The following is a 16,999-nucleotide window of genomic DNA, read 5'->3' on the forward strand; positions in this document are numbered from 1 at the left end:
ATTGTAACGAAAAAATGATTTTTATAAATAAAATTTCCACACCCCGTCGAGTACCGAGAAAAATTGCAGACCTGTCAATTCGATCAGCTGCGCGACACGGAAAGACAGAGACAGAGATGACAGATGGAAAATGACAGATGGAGAAAAGGGACTCACCCTCGTCGACGGACTCGTCTGGGGTGGACGAGCAGGTCTGGCCGTCCTGGATGAGTTGGGTTCGTCGAGCGTCCCGCAACCTGGTGAAGAAGTCCACGGCGTAGTCGATGATGTCGCCCGGCTGCTCCAGGAGGTAGCTGATGGTGAACTCCAGCAGGACGTCGCGCAGATCGTCCGGCACCGTGATCTTGCCGGCGTTGCTACGTTGACAGCTCATCTTCCTCTGGACGACTGGTTCCTCCGGGTCGGATCCTCCCTCCTTCGCTCGCTCGTCTCGCGCGGCGAAAGATTGCGGAGCGCCTGGCCGCGAGTGACAGCTGTCAAACGTCAGACGTCAAACGAGGCTCTTGAAGCCGGGGGCCAGGTGCGATGGCCGCCTCCTCCTCCTACCTCGGGCGAGCTGCTGCCTCTGGTTGGGTCTCTTTCTCTTTCTCTCTCTCCTCGTCGCCGGCCTCGCTCTTGTGTCTCTCGCACCGGCGAAGAGAGAAAACCGCGCCTTCGACGAAGCTCCCCGGGTGTCGCGCTGACACTCTCCGTCGACGGGGAGAGGAGGGGGGGGAGAGGCTACCTGCCTGCCGAGACGACGCTGCGCACGGTCGCGCGGAACATACGATATACGCGTATACCCCGTATTCAAGGATCCGATCGCGGTTGCTAAGATGGCGACTGATAACATCCGCGTCGCGCGAACGCAGCGCCGCGGGTTAGACGCGAAGTTCGAGTAGAGTCGAATTCGAATCTCGAGTTCGATTCGAGGGTCGACCGCGGGCTACCTTCGCGTTTCGTCAATAATGCGCTTTACTTTTTTTTTTTTTTTTTTTTTTTTTTTACAATAAATATATATTTCGATATGACGAAAAAATTATTATTAAATATCTGGATATTTTTTAATAAAATAATATTGTGGTTATTAAATAGTTGATTTTATATTTTTTTATTAAATATTTTAATAATATAAAATTAACTATTTAATATTTTTTTATTATTGAATATTTTATTTTATATATTTATTATTAAATATTTTTAATTAATAAAATATTAAAATATTTAGTAATAAATATAAACTATTTAATATTTTTTTTTATTATTGAATTATTAAATATTTTAATATTTTGAGGACATAAAAAAGAGACAGCGATGATTGATAGAGCGCAAATTTAATCAAATATTAAATAAATATATATTAAATAAATTATTAAATTAATATAACTGTAATATAAATCCTTTTGAACCCAATATGGATTCTTTTCAATGGTAAAATAAAAATACGCAAAGTAGAATATAAAAAAAGATGAGGTAAATTTAATATAATATATTAAATAAATGTTTTAATTAATTATAACCAATTGTCAATCGACCCAATTCGGGTTTTTCAATGGTAAAGTAAGAAAATGCAAAATAGAATATAAAAATAAAAATGCAAACTTGATAAGAAATTTAATATATCAAATTAATGTGTTCAATAATATATTAAATGATTTAATTAACATAATTATAATCAATTGTCAATCGACCCAATTCGGATCTTTTTCAATGACAAAATAAGAAAATGCAAAATATAAAATATATAAAAATAAGACAACTTAATAAAATATTTAAACATTAAACTATACAATCAAACGTTTCGAGCCAATTTGGGGCTTCTTCAATGACAAAATAGGAAAACGCAAAATTAGAATATATAAAATTTTATCGCAAGTACTAATCGTTAAATATGAATCGCAATCGAAAAAAATAAAATTCAAATAAAAAGTTAAAACATGAGAGGAGCGGAAATTCAAATAAACAGCGCTATAATCATGTTGTTATTAATTTGAATCTGCTTCCCCCGTATTTCATGTTTTAACTTTATATTTGCATTTTATTTTCCTTGACTTTATTTCTTTGTACTTTATTGCGATCAATTTACACTGCTGTATTTGTTTTATCTTTATACTTTATTTTGCCATTAAAAAGAACCCAAAAAATTGAGTCAAAACGTTCAGTTACGATTTTAATGTAAACATTTATTTATTATTATTATTAAAGTTGCGCTCTACTAATCGTTGTGCTTCTCGTCTGCCTTCTTTTTTACCCTTTGATCTATATCTCTGCGAGTCTATTTTTATTTCGTTCATTAATATCTTTTATAATATCGCTTAAAGCGTGATTTACACTTTCTAGCTACTAGCACAAGGTGATATTATTGCATGTAATATTAACTATTTTAGTGCACTCAATCAGAAATTGTCCATAAATAAAACATCTTTCTCCTTACGTCATAATTAACGCGTTTGTATCTAATAAAAAAAAGCACTTAATCTTTCACATATTTCAAGTATCTACAAACGATTCAAAATTCTAAATCATAGTAAAAATAGCACAAAAAATATGAATGAATATAATATTAATGAATGAACATATTACAAATAAATTCGCTAAGTGATAACATCATGTGAATCATAATAATGAGAATCAAAGAGAAAAATGGAATGAAAAATACTTGTGCGGTAAGAAAGGAGAGAACAGGTAGTTATTAACCCAACCTTTATTTTCCAAGCCAATCAAACGTGTGGAAAAATGATTGTGAATGAAAGAGTGACCACTCGAAGTTGCGTTTTCGTTATACATCCAGTTTATTTCTTATAACCACAGCTGCGCCTACGGCCTCTCGCCCTCTCAAACTTTCGGCCCTTGGACCGCACGTACGGTTTCGTGTGAGAGTGCGGTACACCCGGTGCCTTACCGAAGTGCTTCACGCTCTCGCGAGCCTTGCGCGGTCCTTGCATCAAAACTGTGCGCTTGCCGGTCGGGGCGCGTAGAGCCAACTGATCGAAGGTGATGATGTCACCACCGGCTTTCAAGATGCGCGCCCGGGCTCTCTCGGTCACGCGTAAAGCGCATACCTGGAAGATTCGAGGCACCAAAATCAATTCAATTAATAAATAATTATTATATATTATATACAGGATAGACCATAGAAGCAAGATAGACCATAAAAATTATATATGAAATTAAATGGCTCAAACTGAACTTTTTTGTGAGCACAGTAGTTGCTTACAAAAACTATCTATGTTTGAGCAATTTAATTTCATATATAATTTTTATGGTCTATCTCTTTTAGTTTCAAAGATAAAAGAGGGTGGCCACTTTTGATAGGACACCCTGTATATATATATTTTTCAATTCAAGGTATTTGCATATCTGATGTCAGCACATTTATTAATTATTTATCAATATATATATATATATATATTGATAAATAATTAATAAATGTGCTGACATCAGATATGCAAATACCTCACGCAAAATATCTTATAAATCTTGAAATATATTCTAAATAACATTTAGTAATACTGTTATATGTATTAATAATAAATCATAATGATAAGAAAAATCCAAGATTTCTAAATATTAGTATATAAATGTCACATGTACCGTCAACTTTGGAATTTCAAAAATCCTAGCATCATCAGTGACGGTACCAACAATCACAGCGAGACAGTTCTCCCGTCCAGGTTTCTTCATGAATCGCACAACACGTGCAAGTGAGATGGGTGGTCGGTGAATTTTGCTCATGAAGAGTCTCCGCAGGATAATTTTGTTGAATTTGGAATTCGTTCTTCTCGCCAGGAACCGATACAGCTAAAATATAAATTTCTGTTATCGTCTTCATTATAATATAAACTTAAAGTTCTCAAACTTTAGTCCCAGAACTTTGCAGTGTCTTTTGGAAGCTTTATAAGAATTGTTACTGAACAAAGCACAAATAGATTATGAAAATAAGTAAATACATGCATACTTTTTTTAAGATATCAAAATTTTGTTGAGTGAGAAGCTCCGCTGGAGGAAATTTGAGAATAACAAGAAGCAAAAAATGATTTAATATATGTATCAACCATAATAATCGCCCTTCGATGATGCAAACAAGCGAGATAGGATAGTTGATGTTTTCTCTAGCGAACTTTCAAAATTGAATCAGCCTATGTAAGATCTGACACAGAGTGCAGCTCGCAAGAAAAAAATATTAAATAATTTATTTTATATTCTTGAATATTTTAGTAATTAAAATATTTAATAATAAATATCAAATAAGATTAATGTAAAATAAAAAATATTAAAATATTTAATAATTTTTTATCACATCAAAATATATATTTAATTAATAATATACATTTAGTCCTTAGGTTCTGATAATCAAAAGACGAAAGATGCGATTCCAAACGTATTGTTTTACATGCAACAAAAATCTGAAACCCAACCTCAAAGAGAGACACAAAATAACAGATGCATTTTCGCATATAATAAAATCAAGCGGTTGTACGGAAAAAAAAACATTAATTACTGCTTTGCAGACGCGCAAAGCAATTAAATTAACTAGTAATTAACGCAAAAATCATTTACCTTGACGAGGAGACGTAAATACACATCCTGCGATTTCGGCTCCTTTCGCCGAACCTTCCTGTCATGCTTATGATTAATATCGATACCCTGCGAAAAGAAATACGCGTCATTAATTAAACCTGAGCGATTTGAGACTTCGTCGAGCGACTTTCAGCATCGCGATCGAGCGCCGGCGATATAATATCGTCCGATTTTTCATCCGAATCCAAGATCGGCACATCGTCTTACCATGTTGACAAACCGGAAAAGAAACTACGCACGCGAGTGAAAAGCGGAAATGACGGAGGCAGACGCCGGACAGCCTCTCGCTCAGTGGGGGAAACAATAGAGTCCAAAAAGTCCCTAGAATTTTTAGGGATTTAGTTGCAAGGCCACGCCACAGATTAATAGACAGATCGCCAAAGGCCTGCCTAAAGAAGAGACCGCCATCTTCGTGCAATAGACTTTGCCCCTTACCGACACACTTTGCCCCTGGTTCGAGTCCGTGCTAAATTCGTAGACTTGAACCAAAAGACTTTGCCCCTGGTTCGAGTCCGTGCTAAATTTCGTAGACTCGACCAAAAGACTTTGCCCCTGGTGCAAGTCCAGGCTAAATTCGTTTGACATTACCAACAGACTTTGCCCCTGGTGCGAATCCAGGCTAATTGATCATGAGACCAATTTGAGAGATTTGGCCCCCGTTGTGTGTGTGTGTGTGTGTGTGTGTGTGTGTGTGTGTGTGAGAGAGAGAGAGAGAGAGAGAGAATATTTTACATATATGCATATATATATAAAATTTATTAAATATAAAAAATATATTTTTTACACATAAAATGTTTTTTTATTGAAATAATCACGATTTTAAATGTGATATAACACAGTGTTCAAAAATTTTTTAATTAAATTTTTTAATTAAATTTTATTAAAGAAAATTACTTGAAATTTTTTACATAAAGAATTTAAAGGCTCCTTATTCTCTTGTAGAAATTTATCACTACGCCAATTAATCACTTATTTTGAGTATTTAAAATACTATAATATACAGTAATTTAAGTATTCGAAATAAAAGTGATTAATTACTCGAAATAAGTGATAAATTGGCGTTACTAGTAATAAATTTCTATAAGGGTTGAAATAAAGTATAAGAGATAAATAGGCTATATGTGAGCCGTATGCGAAATGTGAGATGTAAGACGCATATTGAAATTTAATTTTTCGATATAACTTTCAAAAATGTACACGAGGTACAAAAAATTAGCTTGGACATTTGTAAGACTTAAAATTGGGATTAATTCTCAATTCTATTAATTAAATTTCGATATAACACACCTTACATCCGCGCACGGCTCACATATATATAGCCCATTTATTAGTGCAATTTTTAAGTTCCTTATTTTTCAAAGTTCACCTTTTTACGTTATCAAATATTTTTACGTTTTCAAGAATTTTATATTTTTACTTACCGCAGTTTCTTATCCAAATGTAAAATCTTTTATCGCAGTCTATAAAAAATTGAAACAATTTACAATTTTATGATATAATATTATTATTATTACAATTTCTATATATATGCACATCTGTCAAATATCGTGATTTATTTCACATTATTATTATCTATTTTAATAAAAAAAAACAAAAACACTTGCAACAATCAAAAATAAACCGCCTGCCGCGAACGGAAAATGCCAAGAAAGCACGCAATTTCCGCGAATCTCGTAATTTTTTTGAAAAATCAACAATTTCAACGAAATTGTAAATTCTTCAAATCACTGCACAAGTATAATTCACAATAATAATTTTCAGTAACTACGATAAAAAATCGTATACTGAAAACCGCAAACGAAAGTGCAATGGGAGTAAGAGTAAAGTCTGTGATAAAATTAATTGGCAATAGAAAATTAATAATTTTCAAATAGAAAAATTTTGAAATTACCGAGGATTTACAAATAATAAAGTAAAAATATTAAATAATTTATGTTTTCGAATTTTGCTCGCGGAGAGGATCTTTAAAACAAGATTTTTAGAAGAGAGGACCTTTAAAATATAAACAGGCAAAAACGTTGGAAAAATTAAAGCGCGCGTTTAAACAGATAAACGCAATGAAATAAATACGCAATTGTTTTTACTTATCGCTGTAAGCTCACAAGCTTCTGACGTGCTATACACTTTTATATAATATATACAAGGTGTCCGGTAACTAACGGACCAATGATTAAGGGCGGATTCTCTGGCCAATTTGGAGACGATTTTTCCTTAGCAAAAATGTTGAGAAGTCAATAATTTTCGAGTTATAAGCGATTGAAAAAAATAGGTTTTTTGAAAACTAAACGTTTTGGAGTTAAAAGTCTAACATAATTACATTCTTCAGTTAATTTCAGGTAGAGTTTACTATAATAAAATTTTAATTTAAGGCTTAGTTATAAAGATACATAATGACAAAGATTGGAAAGTTGTAAAAAATGATGACCTTTTTCGACATTTTCGCTGAGGAAAAATCGTTCCCAAATTGACCAAAGAATCCATTTGTAATCATTGGTCTGTTAGTTACCGGACACCCTGTATATTGGACACGAGTTTCGTTTGTTTCAGATTCTCGAGAGTTGAAGTAGGAACATACGAGTATCATATATCGTTTGTGACTTGCCGAATGAAAGCAAGACAGAGAGAGAACGAGATGATGAGCTTAATAGCTCATAATGTTATAAATAAATAAATAAAAAATTATAACCTGACCTACTAGTTATTGAATCTTTTTTTAATAAATGTTTCATTATTATTATCATCTAAGTCTAAGTCGTTTAATTACTTTTTAGTTTTTTAATAATTAATTTAATTTATTCTAGTCATTTTTATATGAGAAAAATAATATCACGTATACGTTTTATAATGAATTAATATATTTCGGGAATCGAATTATATATTCTTAATAATATAAAAGTGTTCAAAAATTATATTTGACTTTTAATTTTAATTATTTTATAGCAAAGAGTTCCGAAATCTCTTACACACATAATGGGGATTTTTTTCATCCATATAATTCGCAATTAAGTATATATGTTAATTATTAATTTTAATAAAATAAAAATTAAAATTAAAGGTCAAATATAATTTTTAAACACAAATATATTAAATTAATTATAAAACGTATACCCATAATAGTATTTTTCTCGTACAAAAATAATTAGAGTAAATTAAATTAATCATAAAAGATTAAAAATTAATTAAAGAATTTAAACTTATATTTTATATAATAATAATAAAACATTTTATTACGTCAAACCGTCGTGAAATAATTAAATAAAATTTGCTAGTTACGTCAAAGTCAAGTTTTCTAAGCTTATAAAACATTTTATTAAAAAACAGATTCAATAAATATAAGTACATGTTATATATATACTTATATTTATTGAATCTGTTTTTTTTATAAAATGTTTTATTATTATCATATATAATATAAATTATTTAATTATTTTTTAATTTTTTTATGAGTAATTTAATTTGTTCTAGTTATTTTTGTACGAGAAAAATACTATCACGCGGGTATACGTTTTATAACGAATTAAATATATTTATGTTCAAAAATTATATTTGACCTTTAATTTTAATTTTGTATTTTATTAAAATTAATAATTAACATATATACTTAATTGCGAATTATATGGATGAACAAAATCTCTATTATGTGTGTAAGAGATTTCGGAACTCTTTGCTAAAATAATTAAAATTAAAAGTCAAATATAATTTTTGAACACTTTTATATTATTAAAAATATATAATTCGACTCTCGAAATATATTAATTCATTATAAAACGTATACGTATTAGTATTTTTCACATATTAAAATGATTAGAATAAATTAAATTAATTATTAAAAAACTAAAAATTAATTAAACGACTTAGACTTAGATGATAATAATAATGAAACATTTATTAAAAAATAATTATAATAGGTCAGGTTAATATTTTATTTATTTATTTATTTATAACATCATAAAATTCTGTCCTTTCCGAAATACGCGAACGCTACGAAAAGATAAATCTCGTACATGCCGCCGGACGAGTTCATGAGCATGAGACGCTCTTATCTTGGGAACGTATTAATAGTTACTGCATTGACTACTACTACGATATGGCGCTGAAATCAGTGAGAAATACTGGTCTCTCCTTCATCCAGACCTTTGGCGATCTGTCTATTAATCTGTGGCCACGCCAACTAAGTAGTTTTTTCGGTAATAAAAAAAGGCGGAAAAACATCAAATTTAAAAAATTTCCGTTCCTTCGAAAAAATTTATTTTTTTCTCCTCCATGAAAATTGTGTAATGTAAAAATGATTTTCATGTAATTATCAGTATTATAATTAGTTCAAGTCAGTAGTTCAAGAAAATAATAAAATGTTTGCACGGAGATAAACATAAAGTGATAAATAAATTTCTAATAATATGTATAACGCACAGACTTTGTAATAAATTTAATATATTAATTTCTTTTCAAGTACTATAATTAAATTATTATTATATTATATTTAATTATCATTATCAAAATTGGAAAGCTCGTATAAATTAAACAAATTATTTAAACACAAAATGATATTAAATAATTTATTTTATATTCTTGAATATTTTAGTAATTAAAATATTTAATAATAAATATCAAATAAGATTAATGTTAAAATAAAAAATATTAAAATATTTAATAATTTAAATACTAACTAAACGAGCAAATAAAATCTAAGGTGTTATTTATTTATTATAAACTTATAAACATTAAAAAACCGCAAACTTTTCGACTGTACTACAATCTTCTTCAGTACAATGATAATAACATGAATAATGATTACACTATAAAAATAAAGAACAGTTAATACTGCGCAAACAAAAGCGGTAAAATCCCTATTCTTATCAAATGTGGGACAAGAAGTTGTGCTATATAAATAATAGAATGAATATTATAAAAACGGACGGCAATAAAATATGTTAACACTTCGCAATTAGTAACAGATGTCGAGTCACAAATATAAAACATTTTAATTTTGAAATAAAAATTATAAATCAAACAAATATATTAATTATTTTTCTTAAAATTGCCGCAACATCACTAGCGCCACGCGGCGAAACGAGGCAACATAAGCGTGATTCCGCGACACGCCGACAGTAGGCGTCCAGCGCGCTTATGTCAGTCGGCAGTCGGCGAGTTTAAGGTTAAACCGGACAGCGAGGAGGCCGGGCGAGAGCGCGGGCTGTCCTGAGCGAAGTGTCATTATAAACAATCCGTCGACGACAATTTTCCCCATCTCCGAAAACGTGGGAACACGTGCGGTTAAATGACAGACGATTATTATGGCAACGCCCATTTGTGATAAGAAAGCGAGGGTGATCGTCCTAGGAGGTGAGATATTTTTTTCTTTATTTTATATATATATATATATATATATATATATATATATTTGACACATCAACGTGTCAACCATATATATATATATATATATATATATATTTGATACGTATGTGTGTGGAGGAGCGGAAGAGTGATAAACGGATGACTGAGGGGTTCTTATCGCGCAGGATGCGGTTTCATCGGGCGTAATCTCGTGGAGTATTTGTTGGATAATCATCTGGTGTCGTACGTCCGAGTCGTGGACAAGGTGCCCCCGCAGACGGCCTGGCTCAACGCGAGGCACCAGCGGCTGTTCGAGAACCCTCTGCTGGAATTCAAAAGCGCCAACTTGATTAACATAGGTGACCGCAGTGGGATGCCTAATTAAATTTATTATCAAAACTATATACATATATATATATATATATATATATATATATATATATATAATCATGTACGATTATACATATATGTATAATCTGTATTCTCGTTATATATATTAAATATATTTAGTATAGAGTTTCTAAATTAATTATCATGCAAGCGGAGAAAGAGTGGGAGGTCTTTGATAATTAATTTGTTAGAAATTTTCTTGATAATTTGTTAATAATTGTAATATTGGATATATCTGTTATTTTTTTATTTAGTCTCTTACTTTCTTCACTCACTCTTGCCTTGGTCTGTCATTTTTTAAGTATAAAATATGATGCGGATAGTTATATGTATAGGAATAATTTTTGTCAACCTAGCATCCTGCCAAAATGCATTTTCATCTGATGAGCCTATCGATTATGTGTTCAATTGTGCTGGCGAGACAAAGAGCAGCCTCACAGATCCGGTGTACAAAGAAGGCATTTACAAATTAAGTGTGAACTGTGCTCAACTGGCGGCCAAGATTAAAGCCTCGCGTTATGTGGAGATATCTTCTGGCAATCTTAATGCCTCTGAAAAGGTATACTTCATTGATATATATTTTAACAAGAATTTTCATAAAAATTGAATACTTATATAACGTTTTTCTATAGGCGCCTCATAAAGAAGAGGACGCTGGAGAACCATGGACGTTTGTCGCGAAATACAAGTTGCAAGTGGAACATGAACTGAAAAATGTGCCAGATTTGAAATATACTATACTTCGACCAGCTATTGTATATGGTTGCGGTGATAGAAATGGTTTAGGTAATTCTGAAAAAATATATATCATAAAATCTGGAAAAATAAATATATATAATTCTTCTCATAATTTATTTTATATTATTGATATATAATTCTCCATTAATTTAAATAAACAAAAAAAATAAGCTCAATAAATTTTGCAATTTTTAGCACCGAGATTAGTAGTGGGTGCAGTTTACAAGCACTTAGGAGAGATGATGAAATTACTCTGGGGACCGGATCTTCATATGAACACGGTTCATGTAAGAGACGTCGCGAGAGCGATCTGGCACGTGGCCAACAGACCAGAAACAATTGGTCAGACATATAATCTCGTCGACGAAGGAGATTCCACTCAAGGTTCCATCAGTGCTATAGTCTCAGAGCTGTTCAACATCAACCATGATTACTGGGGCACGACGTTATCTACACTGGCCAAAGTATATCATATTTTTATGTATTAAATTTGTGATGTTTAAAACAGTGAAATGTCAAGAAAATAGTAATTTAACTCATATTTTGCTCTGTAGACCGATATGAGCAGTGTCGTTGAGGAAGTGAACGACAAACACATGGGTCCCTGGGCAGAAGCATGTCGCAAAGATGGAGTGGAAAACAGCCCTCTGTCGCCCTACATAGATCAAGAGCTTTTATATAATAAACATTTATATTTACATCCGGGAAAACTTTCAAACACCATAGGATTTGCATATCTGTATCCTAAATTAACAAAAGATGCCCTTGCAGAGGTAAGTTGTCAATAATCAAGTCTGAAAAGAGACGCGCATAAAAAAGTACGTAATTAAAAATTTCGCGAATTTGCAGGTACTCGATGACTATGTGAACATGAGAATCTTTCCGCATTCCTTGGTCCTATGAACTCTAGCAATATCGACTGCCGAATTCAAATATATCGACAAGCTTTCACGATAATTCTTATAAATATCAGCCACATACAGACGCCAAGCGTTTTCACCGTGTGCCTAAAGAAAAGGGTTCTATACATGTTACATACATTCTATTACACGTTATACATCTTTACACGACGCTAGACTTTGAAAAGCGCGTATCTGGAATTCCAAGATTTCATAGAAGGGCCTATCGCCAAATGTGATAAAGTAGCAATTAATGTACTTAATTTTATCAAGTTAATTTTCAAAGTACAGAACTTTTTTGCACCTTCTTTGAAAGGTCGCGCTAGTCAAACTCTTAAGAATGATCCGAAACAATGTTAAGATCTTGCACGCAAATATAGGTATACATATACATATGTATATATGAAGACGCTTAAACTTAACTTACAATTAATGATATTCGTAGTTTATAAATCGATTTGGATACATTTTTTAGATCACATCATCGCAAAAAGGAAAAAAAAGAAAGATGCTTTTTATACGCCATTTTTTCCAGACTGTGGATTGTCCTAATCAAGTTGTCGAGAATCCATATATTTTTTTATCATTGGATATATAGGAGGAATTTTTTTCTCTTTTATATTCGCTACATTCCAAGATGTATCTTCCATTTAAGCTGTGAATTAAGTTGAGAAATCTTTTTATTCCAGTCAAATATTAGATAGCAAATGTACGACCTAAACTAAAGGCTCGCATAAGTACAAACATTGTTAAAGACGCGTTATATAAAAGATACATGCAGAAAATATTACTTATTGATGTATGAATGATTGTTCATATTGGTAGATTTATATATAAGAGCGCAGCATGTATTTGCATGCATTTAATATAAAAAAAAAGAAAGAAATTATTATATTCGTCTATTATTGGCATTGAATGCCTCGATGATATTAGTATTACATTTTTTGATTCTATTGTTACACGCTGTGTAGATTCTTTGATAATAAAGTTGCTCCATTTATGAAACTGTATGTATTGATCTCGCTTGTGTATCTTAAAACTAACACTCTCCAAAGTGAGCAGAAGAGGGGACACATTTTTCTACATAAAATGCATTTATTTATTTGTACACTGTCTTAATTTTATTGAATCAGTGGTTACAACAAGACGACGTGTTCAAGAAGGGTCAACAATATTATTAAATATTTTTCGTATATTTAGTCTTAATACTTCAAACAATAAGATTATAGTTTTTATGTAGTTTTTTTTTCATCATTCTTTTTATACGTAATATATTAAAATATATATTTTATATATTGTTCTTTGTAGGTAATACATATATAATATATATATACAAATCGCAGAGATAAAACTTATGTACAAAGTAACTGCACCCTAAAAAATAATCGCGCATATATTAAAATAATAAATCTAAATAAAAAAAAGAGGCTGTATGAGAGATGAGGATTTATGGAAAATAAGTTAATAGTCTTTCTTATAATATATATAATAATTATTATATAATTAACTGTAATAATAATTATAAATGAATAAATTTTGCCGAGTTCTCTCTTCTCTTTTTTGTATATAACCATGTGTAAAATAAAGTGTGTAAGGTGTATCTTGGCTATTATACACATATATATATATATATATATATATATATATATATATATATATATATATATAATATATATGTATATGTATATATATATGATATATACTACAGCTGATATACAATATATATATATATATATATTTAAATATAAATATATATATTGTATATATGCATCCACCGGGCGAGAAAATATATTCTTTGAGGTAAACTGTGCATAAATGTAAACAATAGTGTCTAATAGGTACCCAAGTTAAGTTAAAATTAAGTAATGTAAATCACTCTCTGTGCTGAGAGCAAGAGTGAAAATTACGGAGGTATATTCGTTCGACTAGAGCCGCCGTACAATATAATCAATACTTGCTACTGTGTTATTCAACGCTACAGTTTATCTGCGATAAATTATATCAATTATTTAGAAAGGAATGTGTGCACATATAAAGTAATCTTGCACCGATCTCATTGATTTCAAAGCTAATGAAGATGAAAAAGAAATGTTCTCTCTCTCTCTCTCTCCCTCTCTCTCTCTCTCTCTCTCTCTCTCTTTGGCTGCCTGTATATTGTACATTATTCCTAAATTAAGATAGTGAAATTGAGACCGTCAAGAGATCCACACAATACATGTAGAGCCTTGCGTCACATCTCCAAGTTAATTATTATAGTAATTAATGATCAATGAATGAGATACAATGAGATAAGTTGATTATTAATCTATTGTATTACGTGTGTTTGTGTATGTGTATGTATACGTGTCATTTTCGACATTTGTAATAGTACAAAGAATTCTATATACGATGAGAGATGCTTATTGCTTTCGTACGTGTACTAAGATAATGACCTTGTCTTTATACTCTTGGATTTTGCGAAACACATAGATTATTATTATTATCTCTCCGCACGGCGACTCTATAGTCTCTCAATTGTTCACGACACCTAAAAAAACTTATCACATCCATAAAATTATTTCAAGAGCACTATGGTATGTACGGAGTGTTTGGATTCAAATTGCTGATTGTGTTGCTGGCTGTTTAGCTCGGTTACTTTTCTGCACGGTGTTTTTCTATATATAATATACGGTATAGCGATATCAAATCAGCGGAGTACAGCAGAAATGTGACCGAAGTAACGTATATATGTTACTACAACTAGAAAAGTATAAAAAGTATATTACGCTACTTATAAATGTAAAAAAGATGTATGAGGACAGTTGTTTCGACAAGCAGAAAAAAACGCATTCGCCTTCACGTAAACTCGGAGAAATACATACTCTGTTCAATCGCATATCTAACACACAAGAGGAAGTAAAATAGCGCGAGAAGCATTATTTTATTTATTACATACTTTCTACCGCTTGTATTTTCACTCAATCAAACCTCTCATACTTCTCTTAAAGTTAAAATCTCTTTTTGACGTCCAAATATTCGATTTTTTTCTCTTATTTTTTTTTATAATATTGATAGATCTCTCAAAAAACGATTCCTTAAAGTAAACTTAATGTAAGCTGCGGATGTATACTTTCGGAACTTAGGAGTGTAGTACCATGAGAATATATCTCTGTATGTATGTGTATGTATGTATATATGTGTATGTATGGTGCATAATATTAACAATACGTAATGAACTAAGGAACAATCGGTTTAGCATCCTGATTTTTTTTCTCGTCATTATACACCAGCTGTCGTCAACGCTTTATAAGATTCATCTTCTAAAATATACCATCAACAAATACAAAAAGTACACAAAAAAAGCACATATGAATGTATATACCTTCAACAAATATGAAAATAATAAGAAAATGTAACAGGCATATTACATACACAGGGTGTCCCAGTTTAATCGATCACCAATTTTCGGCATAAAAAATTGTAAGGGTAAGGTAGCCCAATAAATAAGAGATATTTTATATTTTAATTCGATAAATTTTACATAATCTATGAAACATCTCGTAAAATATTTCATTTTTATATCCTACCTAAATACTTTATGCATAAAATAACGAGAAGAATCAATTGGTAAATAAAAGAAATATATAGTTGTTTGTAAGAAAAAGTATCTAATTACTAGTTGCAATTTAAAAAAACGTAAATGACTTTGAAAAGCATTCTTTAAAAATATCAATAATGCTATCCTTTGTCCCTCTTTAAATCAAACAACTTTGTTTGAAGTATTTTGTTGTACAATTTTGAAAAATAAAAAAGTTTACGCAGGTGATCAATTAAAATGGAACATCCTGTGTATATATGTGTATATATATATATATATATATGATAATAAACGCAAAACGTGTCGATTGAATAAAATCGTAAGCCAGACACATTGAAAATGTGCAAACGCACGCAAATTCGCAAACAAATAAAGATTGCTGCGCAAGAACTATTTAAGAATATATAAATTCAATATTCATGTATATATGCGATCTGTGAGATTCTCAATTATAATTATATTTATAATACATATAACAAGTTCCATGTATTCAATGTGTTGTAAATAAACGATTCTTTCTATTTCTGTAGAAACTGTATGTATGCGATCTGTAAACTATATAGAGCTATTGTAATGGATAATTTGCGGGATCCAATAAACGGAAAATAAGTAAAAATCATGGTGCACAGTCAACTAAATAAAACATCCATTTAAACGTGTGAAGTGTCTGCAGTTAACCAATGGTATTCTTTTTCTTTTTTCCGGTGTAAAAAAATGAAACTGTTTTTTTTTCCGGAACACTATTATATAATATATATAATATATTAGACTTCTAACAGACTCTGTTATGAAAATGCGATATAATATTCTATGGAATGAAGATAAGATATATAGCCTTTTTTTTATATAATATACGTGCAGATCAAATTAATTCTAGCGTTACTTGTTTTCATAATCTGTGCTCATGTGGTGACTAATATTATTGCATGATTCCAGAGAGTGTAATGTGTTCATCTAAAGTATATACTGAATGTAAAATGCAATAAATAACAATTAGTGGAGGTAATAATAATAACATTGACATTTCTACGTCTCACTCTAAAAGATATAGCTTATTCTCTATCAGGTACTGTGTTGGGTTTTCTGTCATGGTAACATGCACCAGTCTGGAATATGTGTCTTGTAATGTTAGTCTCAATGCTGCTTCTTGCTTTTTTCTTTTTCTTTTTTGTGTAATACACAGAACTGCTTTTTACCAGCTAACACGCTAAATATCGTACAACAAAACGTTGACGTTTAATCGTATATCGAATACCTAATCGTTTTTTAAAAACGATATCAATCTTATGAACGGAAAGAAGCCCAAGAAATACATACATATGTAAAAATCCTTACGTAAATTATTCTGAGGAATAATCTCCGTCAATTATATAAAAATATCGCGTCTATTAATACATACAGTCTTTAAGATCTCTTATGTAAAAGTAAATGAACGTGAAAAAAAAAAATGAGATGACCTCTGTGTTTCCTTTACGCGTGCTCTATTTATTTCACTTGAATT

At 31.1% G+C, this 16,999-nt stretch overlaps 3 protein-coding genes across 3 annotated transcripts in view; 1 reads left to right on the forward strand and 2 right to left on the reverse strand.

Moving 5' to 3' along the window:
- The window catches only part of Pka-R2 (cAMP-dependent protein kinase type II regulatory subunit), a 26,023-nt gene extending 25,220 nt beyond the window's left edge, over positions 1-803 (reverse strand). The window contains exon 1 of the mRNA XM_029311553.2: positions 157-803. Within this exon, the coding sequence (XP_029167386.1) occupies positions 157-373 (217 nt within the window). The 5' untranslated portion in view covers positions 374-803. The remainder of the gene's footprint in view (positions 1-156) is intronic.
- A 1,862-nt stretch (positions 804-2,665) lies between these two features.
- On the reverse strand, positions 2,666-4,843 carry LOC114937868 (ribosomal protein L18). The gene is made up of 4 exons (XM_029311542.2): positions 4,768-4,843; positions 4,540-4,626; positions 3,574-3,780; positions 2,666-3,041 (listed from the first exon to the last, which is right to left on the reverse strand). Exons 1-4 carry the CDS (start codon positions 4,768-4,770, stop codon positions 2,772-2,774), a joined length of 567 nt encoding a protein of 188 aa, XP_029167375.1. The 5' UTR covers positions 4,771-4,843; the 3' UTR covers positions 2,666-2,771.
- A 4,824-nt stretch (positions 4,844-9,667) lies between these two features.
- Positions 9,668-12,931, forward strand: LOC146722285 (uncharacterized). The gene is made up of 7 exons (XM_085485049.1): positions 9,668-9,903; positions 10,080-10,253; positions 10,641-10,843; positions 10,917-11,070; positions 11,218-11,486; positions 11,577-11,795; positions 11,872-12,931. The coding sequence occupies exons 1-7, from the start codon at positions 9,855-9,857 to the stop codon at positions 11,923-11,925; spliced, it is 1,122 nt and encodes a 373-aa protein (XP_085341175.1). The 5' UTR covers positions 9,668-9,854; the 3' UTR covers positions 11,926-12,931.
- Positions 12,932-16,999: the final 4,068 nt, after the last annotated feature.

The sequence above is a fragment of the Nylanderia fulva genome, unplaced genomic scaffold, assembly GCF_048542155.1.
Source record: "Nylanderia fulva isolate GAGA-0341 unplaced genomic scaffold, ASM4854215v1 Scaffold337, whole genome shotgun sequence".
NCBI classification, from domain to species: domain Eukaryota; kingdom Metazoa; phylum Arthropoda; class Insecta; order Hymenoptera; family Formicidae; genus Nylanderia; species Nylanderia fulva.